This window comes from Vigna unguiculata, chromosome 11 (genome assembly GCF_004118075.2).
Source record: "Vigna unguiculata cultivar IT97K-499-35 chromosome 11, ASM411807v1, whole genome shotgun sequence".
In the NCBI taxonomy this organism is placed as follows: Eukaryota; Viridiplantae; Streptophyta; class Magnoliopsida; order Fabales; family Fabaceae; genus Vigna; species Vigna unguiculata.
Window position 1 is genome coordinate 38,814,636 of NC_040289.1, and position 15,676 is coordinate 38,830,311.

The window sequence follows — 15,676 nt, forward strand, 5'->3', positions numbered from 1 at the left end:
TAGCAATAACTGAAGTAAATTAATTGTTGATGATGAAACTTAAATTTTAGTTTGAAAGAAGAAAAATAAAATGGTATGGGTGATAATATGAGAGTAGTAGATTTTTGGGTGTGGGCAATGAATGGACTGGGTGAGTGGTAAGCCCACAAACACGCTATGATCCAACAACCGCATCACATTTTTGGAGTTAATCAGAACACACTCGAGTAGTAGAGATGATGGTCAACAACATTTAGTTTCCTACAGGCCCATATTTTCATCAAACTAATCATTTATTACTATTTCCTCCAACATCTCACCATTGTGCTTCCCTCTTTATCTATCTCTCCCTCCACCAACATCTTCATGGCTTGCCCAACGTAATTTAGACCCAAATTTATTAACCAGAGATAAAATCAATTTATAATATATAAATAAATATAAACTTCACTATACAAATCGGTTTGAAAGTTTGAGTTAAACTTAAAGTTTATAGTATTAGAATCATAAGTTAAAGTCTATCATAGTAAAATTTATTGTTCGTTGGGTTTATTATTCCATTATTTATCAAGTCGTTATTGGACCATCCATTAATATGTAAATTCCATGAGATGTATATGTTTGAACGTGAGGAGATGTGTTGAAAATCTCACATTAGAAATAAGTCTAATATATATATATATATATATATATATATATATATATATATATATATATATATAAGTAATTGCAATCTTACGAAAGAGTTTTGTATAATCAAAATAGATTAAAATTCACTTCTTAATATGACTTATTAAATTTAAATAGATGGTGCGAGGAGGTGTGTTGAAAGTTTCACATCTCACAGTGCAGAGAAGACTTTGGAGGTTGACCCGTAACTCGCAGAAAAATATACAGGATGGACTGAGTATTTGAGCCCGTTTGTCATAGTTCCATCCCGTATAACTAATTTGTCCACCTATGATTTTTCTCTAGTTCATTCAAATGAAAAAAGTTATAAATAATACTTACTTTAATAATAAATGGATCGTAAAAATTATTATTTTTACTAATTTAATTAAATAAAAATAAAGTTATTACAATTTTATGCAAATCACAAGTTAAATATTATGCGAAAAAGAAAAAAATTAACCCATATTTCTTATACAGGTCGTGTCCCGGCCTTACTTGTTTTATAACTAAACGTAGAGCGGATTAAACCACATTATCATCCTGGACTTTAAAATCATTACTTTAGAAATGCAATATTTTCATGATGGTGACAAATAATCACATTGACCACCTTCTTCGTGCTACACTCATAATTCAAACTTTTCTTCCTCCGACCATATGGTCGTACATGCACTAAAATTTACATCAAGTCACTAACAAAGATCAGAAAATACTCTCTCTTCCATTCCATACCCTCTTCGGTTTTATCCTTGTTTTTTCTATTCCACATTTATGGCAGTACAACGCACGATATCATTACTCTTAAAGCTTCTCTTAAAATAATAAACAAATGTTCTTGAGCTTTAAGTCGTGATCTAATGATAATAGTAAGTAATAATAGTAATAGGAGGTAGAACTGGGTTCTACTATTAGTGTGTCGAGGCAGCTTATAAGAAGAAATGATAACATAGTTTGCTGAAAGCGTTGTGGATGGTTGTGAAATGGATACGTAATGTTGGTGATATCAGAAAGTTGAAAGCAATCGTCATCATGAATATGGACCTACTTATTGTATAAAGCTATTAGCTGTGTTAGGATGAAGAAAACTACCATCAGTGGAAATGTTATACACATAACTATCAATGGAAACGTGTAGTACGAGTTGACTGTACATAGGCACAGTCTTTTCCTATAAAACCACATTCATTTTCATCATTTAGAACCATCCCTTCCCTTTCATTCACCTTCTTCTTACTTTTCCCTCCCTCACTATTACCTTCACATGTTGCCAAGAAGTAGAACACTACCCACCAGAATGCACCAAGGAATTGTAGGAACTATATGTTTGAATATCATACGCTTCTGCTACTTTTGTATATGTATTCGTTTACTATTATTTACGTTCATTCATTGTTGATGTTCACTGGTTTACTACAGATAGAAGAGAGGCAAGATGTGAAGCACTACTTACAAAATACTCAAACGGAGACTGTTGCTGTGAATATTCAGCCTAACTATTCCAAATGCTTCGATGATGATGGTCGTTTGAAGAGAACAGGTTCACTATACTTTAACTTCGTATCAAATGCTGTTGTAGTTTAAGAGTTTTCGACAATATTTTATGTATGTCCCTATTCATTAACTATATTGTTAACTTTTTATCTGTGATTGCAGGAACATTTTGGACCGCAACTGCTCATATCATCACTGCTGTGATAGGGTCTGGAGTCCTTTCTCTTGCATGGGCAGTAGCTCAGCTTGGTTGGGTTGCTGGACCTGTTGTCATGTTTCTCTTTGCTTTGGTCAATCTCTACACTTCCACCTTACTAACACAGTGTTATAGGACGGGTGATTCTGTTACAGGACAGAGAAATTACACCTACATGGAGGCAGTAAAGTCCATCTTGGGTACGAGGATTAAGAACATTATGTTACTATATATGTAATGTAACCAAAAGAAACCAATGTGTTGTTATCATGAAACTGTCATATTCATACCACTTTTTTTGAGTTTCAGGAGGTAAAAAGGTCAAGTTATGTGGCCTGATTCAGTATGTCAATCTGTTTGGAATTGCAGTAGGGTATACCATTGCAGCATCTGTCAGTATGATGTGAGTTCAATTCAAACATTAGTGACTTTAGTTATATATTCCCTCTTGCTCTATACTTAAAATGTATTAAATATAGTTGAACTTGGATATATTACCTGATTAAGCTAGTGATGCTTCCACCCCCCTTAAAAATTGACCTTTTCTTGAATAACTATGTTTGTGTTTTCTCAGGGCCATAAAAAGGTCGAATTGTTACCATAACAGTCATGGAAAAGATCCCTGTCACATGTCAAGCAATGGGTATATGATAACATTTGGAATAGCAGAAGTGATTTTTTCCCAAATCCCAGACTTTGATCAGGTGTGGTGGCTATCCATAGTTGCAGCTATTATGTCCTTCACGTATTCTTCAGTTGGATTGAGTCTTGGCGTGGCAAAAGTAGCAGGTGCAAGCAGATATATCTTTTATGTCAGCATTGAACCATTGTTTACTTGTCTGTGCAACTTCTAAGTTTGTTTTTTACGTTGTAGAAAATAAAACTTTTAAGGGAAGCATGTTGGGGATTAGCATTGGCACTGTGACACAAGCTGGAACAGTAACTGCCACGCAGAAAATATGGAGGAGTTTACAAGCTCTGGGGGCAATGGCCTTTGCATACTCTTTTTCCATTATCCTCATCGAAATTCAGGTAACTCGGATATGATATGACCTATTACGATAATGCGTATTCTACTTGAGAAATTAAGAAAGCATTTGGCTTTGTTGCAGGACACCATAAAATCTCCTCCTGCAGAGCACAAGACCATGAGAAAAGCCACGGCTTTGAGCATCGCAGTTACCACAGTGTTCTATTTACTCTGTGGATGCATGGGTTATGCAGCCTTCGGAGACAATGCACCCGGAAATCTCTTAACTGGTTTTGGGTTTTATGACCCTTATTGGCTTCTGGACATTGCCAACCTTGCAATTGTTGTGCACCTAATTGGGGCATACCAGGTATTCTATCATATACCGTCGTGAATTTTAAGAAAACTGAACAGAGCTTTACAACCATTTCTGAAGTGTATGTATGTATCATTATTCCAGGTTTTTTCCCAGCCCTTATTTGCATTTGTGGAAAAATGGAGTGCACGTAAATGGCCAAAGAGCAGTTTTGTGACGGGAGAATATGACATAGCGGTTCCCTTCTATGGGGTGTACCAACTCAACTTCTTCCGCTTAGTATGGAGAAGCATTTTTGTGTTGTTGACGACCCTCATGGCCATGCTCATGCCCTTTTTCAATGACGTAGTTGGACTGCTCGGAGCTTTTGGGTTCTGGCCATTAACAGTTTATTTCCCTATCGACATGTATATTTCGCAAAAGAAGATTGGACGATGGACCAGTCGATGGATTGGACTTCAGTTACTTAGCGTTAGTTGCCTCATCATTTCATTAGTAGCTGCCATTGGTTCCATAGCCGGTGTGGTTTTGGACCTCAAGACTTACAAGCCATTTAGAACTACTTATTAAGTGAAAACCAGTTCTTCACAGATACCAGTGTATAAGCAAATGATGTGTATCTACTTTGTTCAATAAAAAAAAAAACAGTACCCTGAATGAAAGAAAAAGAGGAACAAACACAGGTTCTTTTCCCGAACATCTACATTAGCCATAAATAGTAACCACTCTGAAGATCGATAAAAATGAAAAATACACGAACAAACAGACAAGACAAACTAGTGTATATATAAAGGGTGTCCTAATTCTTTTGCTGCCATAACATTACTCATTTCTTAGCCTTCAGTTTGACAGAATTTGCTTCAGCAGCAGCTTTGGCTAGTGTTGTTGGCTTGATCACACTCTTGGGGTTGAGTGCCTTCCTAAGTTTGAACACTGCCCAAGCTGTCCCAATTGCATGCCCTGCGGCGTCAAGGCCTTCATTAGCAACCTGGGCTGCTTGCTCTCCATACCTATCACAACCAAAAAGGCAATACAGAGAAAAGCCATGTCAATCGTTAAACAAAAAGGGTATGATTTCATGCAAACGTCTTATCTTAAGAAATGAACTTACCTATGTGAAACGAGTTCAGTGGTCACAGATGACGAAGTGGACATAACATTCCTCCCAGCTACTTCTACAGCATCCACCACCTTATCTGCACATTACACAGCCAAAAACATATAAACAAAAGACTATGCCAAATCCCCAAAACAGCTATAATAAAATAATATAACTTACTGAATCCATCCATGGTAGCAAGGACGATTTCTCCAGGAAGAAGACTAAAGAACTTCTTTCCGGGTTTGGAGTTGACTACAGAGCTTGTGAAGAATCCCGACACTTTGACAACCCCAGAGAGGACACCGGTGGCTACTTTCTCTGACATCTTGGTCAACTTCTTCACCCTTTTCATATTCTCCAATGCCTGAGGACTAATCTGGGACTGGGAACCAGGCTCCAATCTCTTCTTCATGAAATCATTCCCCCACTTCAACCTCTCCACAGTAACATCCCCAGCCCACAAAATCCCCCTGATAACATGACCCGACCCGGCAGCAATCCACCTCGCAAAACGCCCACTGTAATCCTCCACGTTTGGCGCCAACGTCGTCCAATAAGCACCAGAACGCTCTTCGATCACTTCCCTCTTCTCCTCTGATTTTAATTCTTCAGGTGATGTCTCTGTTGTGACTGAACCATCCAACACCTCCCATCCACTCACACCCTTCACTTTCTCCTTCGACAGAAAGCTATACTTCTCCAGAACCCCGTCCAGTTCCCTCAGCACCTTCTCTTGCCCCTTCGCCGCCACCGTCAACCCATAATTCAGCACCTCAAATCCGTTCTCCGCCTGTTTCTGTGGAACTTGCAGCGTGAAGAAGTAGTGCGACTCGTCCAGCTTCACCGCCGCCACGTCCTTGGCCAACGGCCACTGAACCTTATCGCCGACGCGAGCGAGAACAGCCACCACTTTGTCCCCTTCTCCGAGGCTGGATATGGTGAGGTTCCCCGAAGCGAGGTGCACGCTTGACTCCTTTTCTATGAGATGCAGAATCGCACCCGGAACCGTGACGAGAACGTTTTCCATGGCTTCTGTCGCGTTTGGCTCTTCTCTAATGAGATTCTCTGTTTCTACTGAAGGATAAATGGAAGAAGATGACGATGAATGGTGGGAAAAGGGAGAATCAGCGTCTGGATTTGTGGAATCGACTTGTGGGTAGAATGAATTTTGTTGAAACATGACTTGAAGTGAAGAACGATGGAAGATGGAAGACAAATATGAATAACTGTATATATACCTACCGATTACTTCGTTGGATAGATTAAGATTAAGTGGAACATCAAATAACACAAATATATAAAATTTATAGGCAAAACAAAACCGACATGCCGCGGAAAAGGAAACACGTGGCGGTGGGGATTACGTGTAACAACCGCGGTTGCTAAACGATTATACTTACTTTCTGTTTAAGAAATCAAGAATGAACTGCGAACAATCCGGATTCCACACGCGGCAATCCCTTTAACTGGGCCTGTGCGTTCCATAGCCCAATTGGCCCAATCCAATTAGTAATCACTCTCACTTGGGTTTTTTTTTTTTTCTCACATGCATAACTTCAACCAAGGGTATTAAATGCAACTTTGACTACAGGCACATGTAACTGTTTCTATTTGTGTTTCCCAACACTTTTCATTAAAGTTTTTTTCTTCATTTTATCTTATGGCATCAATTTTAGTGCTTCTTTTATTACTTTGACGAGATTTTATGTGTTTCCATACACATTAAATATTTTGTGTAACAAACGAACTTTACAATAATAGTTATAAATGTCCTTAAAAGAATACTATATGGTGAGGCTATTGACACTCTTGTATATCTGTTCGCTTTCTTTTATAAGATTATATATGGCACTAATTAAATAATCAAGAGTTCAATTGTCATATTCTACTAGTACAAAGATTTGCGTATTTTATCTTTTAAGTGAAAATCATTATACTATAAAAAAAAAAAAAAACTAATTATCTTATTCAATATCACATTACATTGCTGACGCAATATAATTTATGTGAAAATGTTCATGGATAGGTTTTTAGCTTTTAAGTGTCTTTTTTTTACTATATATTAAGATTACAATAATTAAGTATTTCCAATAAAAAAAGTTATATTTAGTTAAGATTCTCTCTCTCCATTCTTTTTCCATTATCATTTATTTCATTGTTGTGGTTTTGAAAAAAGAGACGAAGATAAGATATATCCAAAGTATAAATAATAAAAGAAATATAAGAATCAGATGATTTTTTTTTCCCTTTTAGCACATGCTTCCTAATTCCTAAAATTAAGATTGACACCAAATAAGACTAACATGTAGATGGAATAATGGAAACAGATAGGAGAGTGAAGGTGATAGAAGTCCTTCATATTAGTCAAAGGAACCTGAAGGCTCTCTCCTAATTAATGCACTATTTAGGGTAATGTAATATTTGCAGCAGAAACCTCAAATTTTAAGATTAGAATAATAATAATAATAACTAATTTATTTATATTGAAATAAAATAATTTAATATAAATATTATAAAAAAAATTTATTTCATCCTATGATTTTATAAAGTATAAAAGATAGACTCCTAAAGACTAAAAATACAAGGTGAAGTTTAATTAAATTCAAAAAAGAAAAAGTGAATAAATAAAAAGTACAACAAAGGTTTGCAACTTCTGCTTGTCACTTCAACCAAACACATTTCTAAATTAATAATTAAAAAGAAAAAGAAATACAAAGTATTTGACTATTGTCTTATATTAGCTGTGGCAATTTAGAGAGGTGCCACTCACTTCATCACCAGTCACGCGCCGCATCGATCAAAACCACATGATCAAACTTTATAACGGTTCTATTTGAGTAACGACAATGGGGCTCCGAACCACGTGCTTCCCATCCGTCCACGTCAGCGACCCGAAAACCGCCCCAGATTGACCCATCTTTAGATTCCGGGTATCCCCCGCAACCGTCACCACATAGCTTCGCTTCTTCACCGCCTCAGAGAACACCAGTCGCGATGGCTTCACCGTCACGGTCACACCACTCGCCGGAGCCTCCACGCTCACGCGGTAAACAGCGTTGGCGGACCCCACGTTGGTCACGGTTCGAATGAACGTCTTGGACGCCACTCCCTTGGACGAAACCGGAAACATGGCAACAAAGGAAGGGTAATTCAGATTCTCCGGTGATGGTTTTCTCACCGGACAAGTCGCCGGTGTGCGAGTAATCACCTGAATAACCTTGGGTCCGTAACCAATACCACAAAGGAAATTAACATAATCATTGTTGGTGATATCATAGACCAACCCAGGATCCAAGGCTCGTCCAAGGTTAAGATGACCAGCGCCGAAATCATAAGGAGTTGAACTGTTCCCGGTGGCTTCGTCGGTCATGACCTGGTTGCGGTTATCGAGGACGGTGGCGGTGGTCATCAAGGCGGACCTAATGGCGGCGGGGCTCCAATCAGGGTGCGCGGATTTGAGCAAAGCTGCTGCGCCACTCACGTGAGGGCAAGCCATGGAAGTGCCAGACAAGATGTTGAACTCCGTTCTCCTCGTATCCGAATCTAAACCGGTCGGGCCAACAGCGTCAGTCCAAGCCGCGATGATGTTGACACCGGGAGCAATCAAATCCGGTTTAAGTAGCTGAGGGTTCAAACCGTTGGGTCCTCTGGCCGAGAAAGAAGCAATGACCGGTGCCGGTTTGATTCCAAGAATGGTGCCTTTGAAATCAAGCGTGGCCGTTGGGTTTGCTGAAGTTGAGATGTATTTCTTGATTGCATCTCCTTCGTTGGCGCCAACAGCACATGCAGGAAGAAGATGAGCATCTCCCACCAGTCCTTCGCCGTTGGAGATTCCGTTCGCCAGAATCATTCCCACGCCGCCGGCTTTCTTCACCACCAACCCTTTCGCAACCCTTGGGCTACTTCCTCTGTCGCATACTACTATTTTACCCTTCACCAGGTTCGGATCCAAGGAATTCTCCATGCAAAGGGAGTCCCCGAGAATCCCTGATTTCCCAGGGTAAACCAGTTGATACATTTTCCCACTCAACGCAGCTCCGGAGTAGAGCGACACGCCAGAGAGCTTCCTCCCGTTGCCTAGAATCACCTGTGCCGGGAAGTCACGGTCAATGGTGCCTGCTCCCACTGTTGTTAACCACGGAGCGAGGTTGGTCACTGACATTCCGCTTGGCCCATCGTTGCCGGCGGAAGAAGACACGAACACTCCTCTAGAAACCGCACCGTAGGACCCAATTGCGATAGGATCGAGGTAATAAGGGGAGGCAATACCGTCACCACCGCCTATGGATATCGAAATGACATCGACGCCGTCAGCGACGGCGTTGTCGAATGCAGCGAGGATGTCAGAATCGAAGCAGCCAGCGTTTTTCCAGCAAACTTTGTAGACCGCCAATCGCGCTTTCGGAGCCACTCCCTTAGCGATCCCCGAAGCGTACCCTGACATGTTAGCTTGGAAGGCGTAGCGGCCCGCAGCGGTTGAAGCGGTGTGGGTGCCATGGCCATCCGCGTCGCGAGGGGAACGGAATTCAACAGTGTCGTTGATTGGATTGAGAGGACCGGAAGCCGCGCCAGCTTCGTGACCCTTGGAGAAGAATCTGGCACCGATGAGCTTACGGTTGCAGTTTTTGGGAGAGAATCTGGCGCCGGTTTCGCATGCGCCTTTCCAGCGACGGGGAATGGGGCCGAGGTTTAAATCAGAAAAGCTGCGGTGCTCCGGCCAGACGCCGGTATCAAAGACCCCGATGATGACGTCAGAGCCATAGTCGGATTCGGACCAGAGGCCTCGCTGGTTGCGGAGGCCGAGGAACTGCGGCGAGCGCGTGGTGTGGAGGTGGCGGCGACGGTCTTCGAAGACAGCGAGGACGGAAGGGTGGGTGCTTATGGAGGCTACCTGTTGGGGCGTGAGAAAGGCGGAGAAGCCGTGAAAAACGGTGTCGTATACGTGGAGGATGGTGTCTTGTTGGGCGAACTCGGAGGTGTACCAGTGGTAGTGGGTGGTAAACACCGATGGCTTGGAGTGAGAATCCACACGGAAGATGAAAGTTTTGGAGGGTTGATCGGAGCAAACAGAGGAAAAGAAAATGAAGAAGAAAAGGACGGAGAAAGATAATTGGGGAAGAGTCAATTTCAAAACTTGCTTGCCCATTTCAGACAGTGGGAAGTGAGAACTCAGTTACTGATAAGTGGCGAGTGAGAGGCCAGTGTTATAACAGCATCCACTATGGGGGCACTCAACACTCACCAACGCTTTTTTTTTTTTTTTTTTATTAAAAATCCGTTTTTCTTAAAAAAAAAAACATAGAACCCAAAAAGGATGGAAGTTTTAAAATAATATAACTCTGTCTAATAATTGATTTTCCTTAATTCAACATTAATTACTAGGATAAATTATTTAATTGGTCCCAAATTTCGTATGAAAATTTGAATTTGGTCTTTCAATTTGAAAAAGTGTTAAATAGGTCCCTAATTTTGATAAGTTGTCTTAATGAAGCCCCTTCCGTTAAAATGGCAGAAACGGCGTTAAGAGCAGAGTGACATTGAAATGGCAGACTGAAACGTGTCATTTATATTTAAATGCATTGAAAAACAGTTCAGAATTACTATATATAAGTGCAATGAATCATCCATAAACCCCAGTGTTCATCTTGCTGCGTCTGGGAGAAATGTCTTGTGGACAGTGTTCATTCTGCAATGTTGGGAGAAATCAAAACCCAAGTGCGTCCTTTTGTGGTGGAAGTGGGTCTATAAATTTGGGCGTGTCAGTGATGTGTTATTGTGGAGAGAAAGCAGCATTGAGAACTGCAAGAACATTGAAGAATAAGGGCAAAAAATTTTGGGGCTGCCCTAAGTATAAGGTGAGTTACATGGAAACTTTGCTATGAAGAAGTTGATGGTTTGACGTTTGTTTATTGAAGCTAACATTATTTTGTGAATTTGGAACAAAGTGGAAGTGATCAATTTGGTGGGTGCAATTATTTCAAATGGTTTATTGATAATGAGATTGAGGAAAAGGGTTGGAGCAGTCAAAAAATTGAAGAAATGGGTGGTGGGAAGCTGAAAATTGAAGAAATGGGTTGTGATGGGAAGCTGAGTATAAAGAATGTTGAAGAAATGGGTTGTGGTGGGAATAAGAATGCAGAAAAGACTGCTGCAGTGAGGTCTGTGGTGGCAGAAGAAATGGAGAAATGTATGAAGTCAATTGAAATTAGGCTAACTATGTTGACAATGGTAGTTGGTGTTTTGTGTGTATTGAATATCATTGTAGTGTATGTGTTGGTTACAAAAGCATGAGTCTTTTTTTAGTTCAGGTACTTGGTTTGTGTTATTATTGTAATGTTTTATTATGAATGAAAAGTTTCCGAACTTCTAGTTTCATTATTCGCACCTCTTTTATAAATTTATAAGTAACAAAATAAGGAGAAGAGAAATAAGGTTGAACACTTAATCTTGATAAACAAATAATGACACCTGGTTATATTGATAAACATGTAGTGCTCCATACTTAAACATTCAACATCACAAAATAAATATGGTCCACCATGTAACCCTGTTACAGCACAAAATAAATGGTTCATAAATGGATTTGATGATCCACAAAACAAAAACAGCAGCTGCTTTTAAGTGTTTACAAATATCGTTCAAAGAAGGAGTTCAAAACAAAAAAACTACATCAAATCTTGATCCATGTCATGATTTCCATATGCGTCCCCTCCTTGCATTGAGCTTGGGCCTGATGGGTGCTGTATGACGTGGTGCTTGTGATGGTCTATTTGGTTGGACAGATGATTGTGCAGAGGACAGTAGTGTTGTGTTTGGTAGTTGAGATGATGGTAGGTGTTGTTGAGATGATTGAGCAGAAGGCAGTGGTTGTGGGTTTTGTTGTTGAGATGATTGAACAGGAAAACCCTAGACGAACCCTGAAGCCCCAATTTCGCCAATGCCCTTTCTGTTTTATTACAGCTTAATTACAACATTTAATCACAGCATTTTTGTAAAAAATTTATTTATTACAGCATTTAATAACTTTCCACACAGTCTTCACAAAATATTTATTTATTAAAGCATTTCAAAATTCCATGTGTACCACATTTAATATGCCACTTCACTGTTCAGTTCCGTCTACCATTTCCACGTCACTGTGCTCTTAACGCCGTTTCTGCCATTTTAACGGAAGGGGCTTCATTGAGACAACTTATCAAAATTAGGGACCTATTTAACACTTTTTCAAATTGAGGGACCAATTTCAAATTTTCATACAAAATTTGGTACCAATTGAATAATTTAACCTAATAACTAATCCCTGCTACTGCATAACATTTTTGTTTGTACTTTCTAAGATCGCATGAGTCAGCTCAAAATCTTACTAAATTTTTAGACCGCATAATTTAAATAAATATATATATATATATATATATATATATATATATATATATCATTTTTTTTTAAAAGATGCATTTTGTTATTAAACACATAAAAAAAAGTGAATTATTCCTTTAATTGAGAAACACCAAACAAAGATGTACCCTTCTATTTCCAGTTTTGGATTTAAATGCTGGCATGAAAAGGACTTCAGTTTAATATAGTTGTAATTCTTTCTTTCACTACAAAGTCTGAAAGAAAGGGTAAAAAGTAATTAGGATGAATTGAAAATTACAAATGACATCAACATTACAGTTTTTATCTGGCTTTGACGTTAATAAATACAACGATTCTTAGTTACATAAAGATACATTAGCCCCCGGTGATGAATCTGGTCATATAAAACATATATCTATAAATACTCTTTATATTATTAGTGTGTAAACAATATTTTCTATTGTTTATAAAAGTGACAAAAAATTAGTTGAATTACTATATAATTAAATTGAACTTTAAAAATAGTTTAGATAGAAATAAAATAAAATATATAATAAGTAAAATAAATTACATTAAATACACTACAATTTAAATGAATTAGATTTAATTAAACTACTTAAAGTATTATAAGACTAAATTAAGTGAACTAACTACACTGTGTGCTATCTTTTAAGTCAGATCAAATTCAAATAAACTAGACTTGTCTTGTTTCAAATCATTTAAATTGTTTGAGTTATTATTTGCTTGCTCTCCTATTATTTTTAAGTATTTTTAAATATTACAAATTATACAATAATTAATTCAATTATTTATGTTATGTATTTAGTATAATTTAAAGAAAATCTATTTTACATTGATTTAATTATTGAAATCTATATCGAACCTACTAATAGACGCTCATAATTAATAATTAAAAAAGCAGTTTAACGAAGGATTTTTTTTTTCAAGATGCGCCATTAAACGTTTTATGATAAACCTCAAAACTTAATGAAAATTGTCATATTCATTTCAGGCAACGGTCCAGTCAATAATTATCATAAGAATTTGTTGTTGAATAATAATAAAACATTTCATTACATTGTTGTAATTAAATCAAATTTTAGTATTGAATAGAGCTTATCTAATAAAATAAAAGTTAGACTCCCTTAACTGTTTAAAAAGTAATAAAATCATAAAAATGATTAAATTTTTCACTATATAAAATATTAGCAATCAATATTAATTTTAAATAAACTTGAAGTAAAATGTAGCCATTAGATGAAAAAAGTAAGTTTCAATATTTTAGGGTTAAATCACAAATAAATAAATAATTAATGTAAAATGAAACGTGGACACCCATGACACCTAAGACCATGGCCCATCCCATCAGTCTCATTCAATCACCCAAATTTTTCTTCTTATTTTCTTCATGTTGAAAAAAATTTTAGACAGTGACAACAAAAATATATTATATTATTGTATCTAAGCTGCATTTATTATATACACCACAATATAACCATCTATGATTAAAATATAATTAATGTTCTATTCATATTGAATTTATTTTTTGATGTATTGAAATATTCAAATTTATATTAAATATTTACTGAGAAAATGCAGTTAATTTTTTTACGAATTTTATTTAAAAACTGTATATAATTAACATTAAGTCACAATTAATACCATTACTTATTTGTATATGGTAAATATGTGTAAATACATTTTTGAAAGTATGACAAAACAATGTCAATTTATACGCACCAAACTTTTTAACTACTTAATACATTAATATTTTTGTTCTGGACTTTTAAATTTTTTGTTTGTTTGTTTCCGTCCGGTTTCTTATTAAATTTATTTGTTTTATTTTAATTTTCAACGTAACTATATTGATTTATTTATTTGATGGTATGATTCATAGAGTTAGGAAAACAAATTTAATGATATCAAAAAACTAAACTAAATATCAAATATTAAAAAGTTTACATTTTGAGAGAAATGATAAAAATGAGATGTTAGAATAAAAAAATTTATAGTATAAAAAACTATTATTAAAAAATGTACTTTTGAAGTGAGATATAAATAAAAATAACAGTAGCATCACATAAGTGTCATGAGTTACCTTCCCAGAGCATTTAAGAGAATTCATGCACTTATTTCCATGCATGCATGCCAATTGGGAGACTCACCAATAAATATTTTATCTATTCATGGAAGTGTAAGGTTTGTCATGGAATTCTAAACACTGCTTCTATGTACTATTGTATTTCAAACTAAACCATTCCCAATAATAATAACTATTCTACACTTACACATTAAAATTTAATCCAATAATTTATTTTTATTTAATGTTACTTAAACGTTTTTCTTATCTTCAAATTTTAACATAAAAAAATGAAAAATAACTAAAGTGGTGACAAATTGTATACAAAAGTTACTTGCAATACAGGAAACTGGTAGGGACTTTAACCCCAAAAAAAAGTCCAACACTACCGACAGAAATGTTTTTTTAATATTATTTTTCCATCAACCGACAAAATATTGGTACTGTTTATTTGATACTTTATTATTTATATTCACGAGAATTTATCATAATATATAGAGTAAAAGATAGTCAGATAGAAAAAAAAAGGTAAAGCAAGTGAAAAAGAAAAAGAAAAAGAAAATGATCAGAAGATAATCATAGTTAATGCCGATTTAAGCGAAGACCAATTGCAATACTTCTACCATCATTACACTTTTGCTTATTATTTATTTGTAATGAATACTATAAATAAAATTAAATGTGAAATTATTTTGTTTTTCTCGGCTTGGTAACAACCATGTATGTACATAGTAAGCAACCTTGCACGCATGCTTTCAAATTGCAGAACTGATTAGAGCAGTGCAGGGAAAGAAAGTTGATCGACGCGCTTGAGAGTCGCGCGTGGAAAGCAATAAACTTTATTTCATTGGAAAATGTTTATGTGTGTCTCCTGTTTAACTAGGCAAGGGACATAGTAAGACAATGTCCCACGAGCATGAATCGGACGGTGGGAGATGATTGTGTGGGCCATGATGGAGAGAGACGAAGGGTGGAGATTGCGTGGGAGAAAGATTTGTGCGTGGGAGGACATGTGATGATTTGAGTGATTGACGGCCCCGAGAGTGGTCTGGTCCGACACATGTCTTATTCTTTTTCTTTGCCTTTCTTTATTTTGGGTTGCGCTGGAAAGTGGTTTTTGTCAGAAGGTGGTTAATACCCTTTGACGACGAGTTTAGATGGTGAGTCAACTCGGAATATATGCCATTGATGCACCTCAAAATCAATCTATATCCATCCACGGAATCACTCCATGGATAGAGATAACAAAGCAACACGCTTCAACGGAATATATGTCCCCACACACAACTATATTTTAATTTTTACATTCAGATTAAATTAATAAATTACATTAAAAAAAAACATGCTTCCGCAATTTGAGTCATATAAGTAGGGAAGTCAAGCTATTAAACATAAATTATGCTTAAAAAATTTATTAAAAAACGAGTTCAAAATTATTTATATCTTAAGTTGAAAAGAGATTTAAACTAGAAACACTCGATATATAAATATATAATTTGTAGTCCAAATTGAAA

General features: G+C 36.7%; 3 protein-coding genes across 4 annotated transcripts; 1 reads left to right on the plus strand and 2 right to left on the minus strand.

Moving 5' to 3' along the window:
* Positions 1-1,208: 1,208 nt before the first annotated feature.
* LOC114169391 (amino acid permease 4-like) lies at positions 1,209-4,194 on the plus strand. Of its 2 annotated transcripts, XM_028054533.1 has the most exons (8): positions 1,209-1,960; positions 2,068-2,188; positions 2,305-2,538; positions 2,648-2,741; positions 2,913-3,127; positions 3,213-3,370; positions 3,451-3,678; positions 3,769-4,194. In XM_028054533.1, the coding sequence occupies exons 1-8, from the start codon at positions 1,913-1,915 to the stop codon at positions 4,192-4,194; spliced, it is 1,524 nt and encodes a 507-aa protein (XP_027910334.1). In that variant the 5' UTR covers positions 1,209-1,912. The 2 variants fall into 2 exon arrangements, with proteins under 2 accessions (XP_027910334.1, XP_027910333.1); XM_028054532.1 differs by having other exon boundaries at positions 1,209-2,188.
* A 32-nt stretch (positions 4,195-4,226) lies between these two features.
* LOC114169392 (protein EARLY-RESPONSIVE TO DEHYDRATION 7, chloroplastic-like) lies at positions 4,227-6,011 on the minus strand. Its single transcript, XM_028054534.1, has 3 exons — positions 4,904-6,011; positions 4,736-4,820; positions 4,227-4,634 (listed from the first exon to the last, which is right to left on the minus strand). The coding sequence occupies exons 1-3, from the start codon at positions 5,904-5,906 to the stop codon at positions 4,451-4,453; spliced, it is 1,272 nt and encodes a 423-aa protein (XP_027910335.1). The 5' UTR covers positions 5,907-6,011; the 3' UTR covers positions 4,227-4,450.
* A 1,229-nt stretch (positions 6,012-7,240) lies between these two features.
* On the minus strand, positions 7,241-9,919 carry LOC114169343 (subtilisin-like protease SBT1.6). Its single transcript, XM_028054459.1, has one exon. It carries the CDS (start codon positions 9,870-9,872, stop codon positions 7,545-7,547), a length of 2,328 nt encoding a protein of 775 aa, XP_027910260.1. The 5' UTR covers positions 9,873-9,919; the 3' UTR covers positions 7,241-7,544.
* Positions 9,920-15,676: the final 5,757 nt, after the last annotated feature.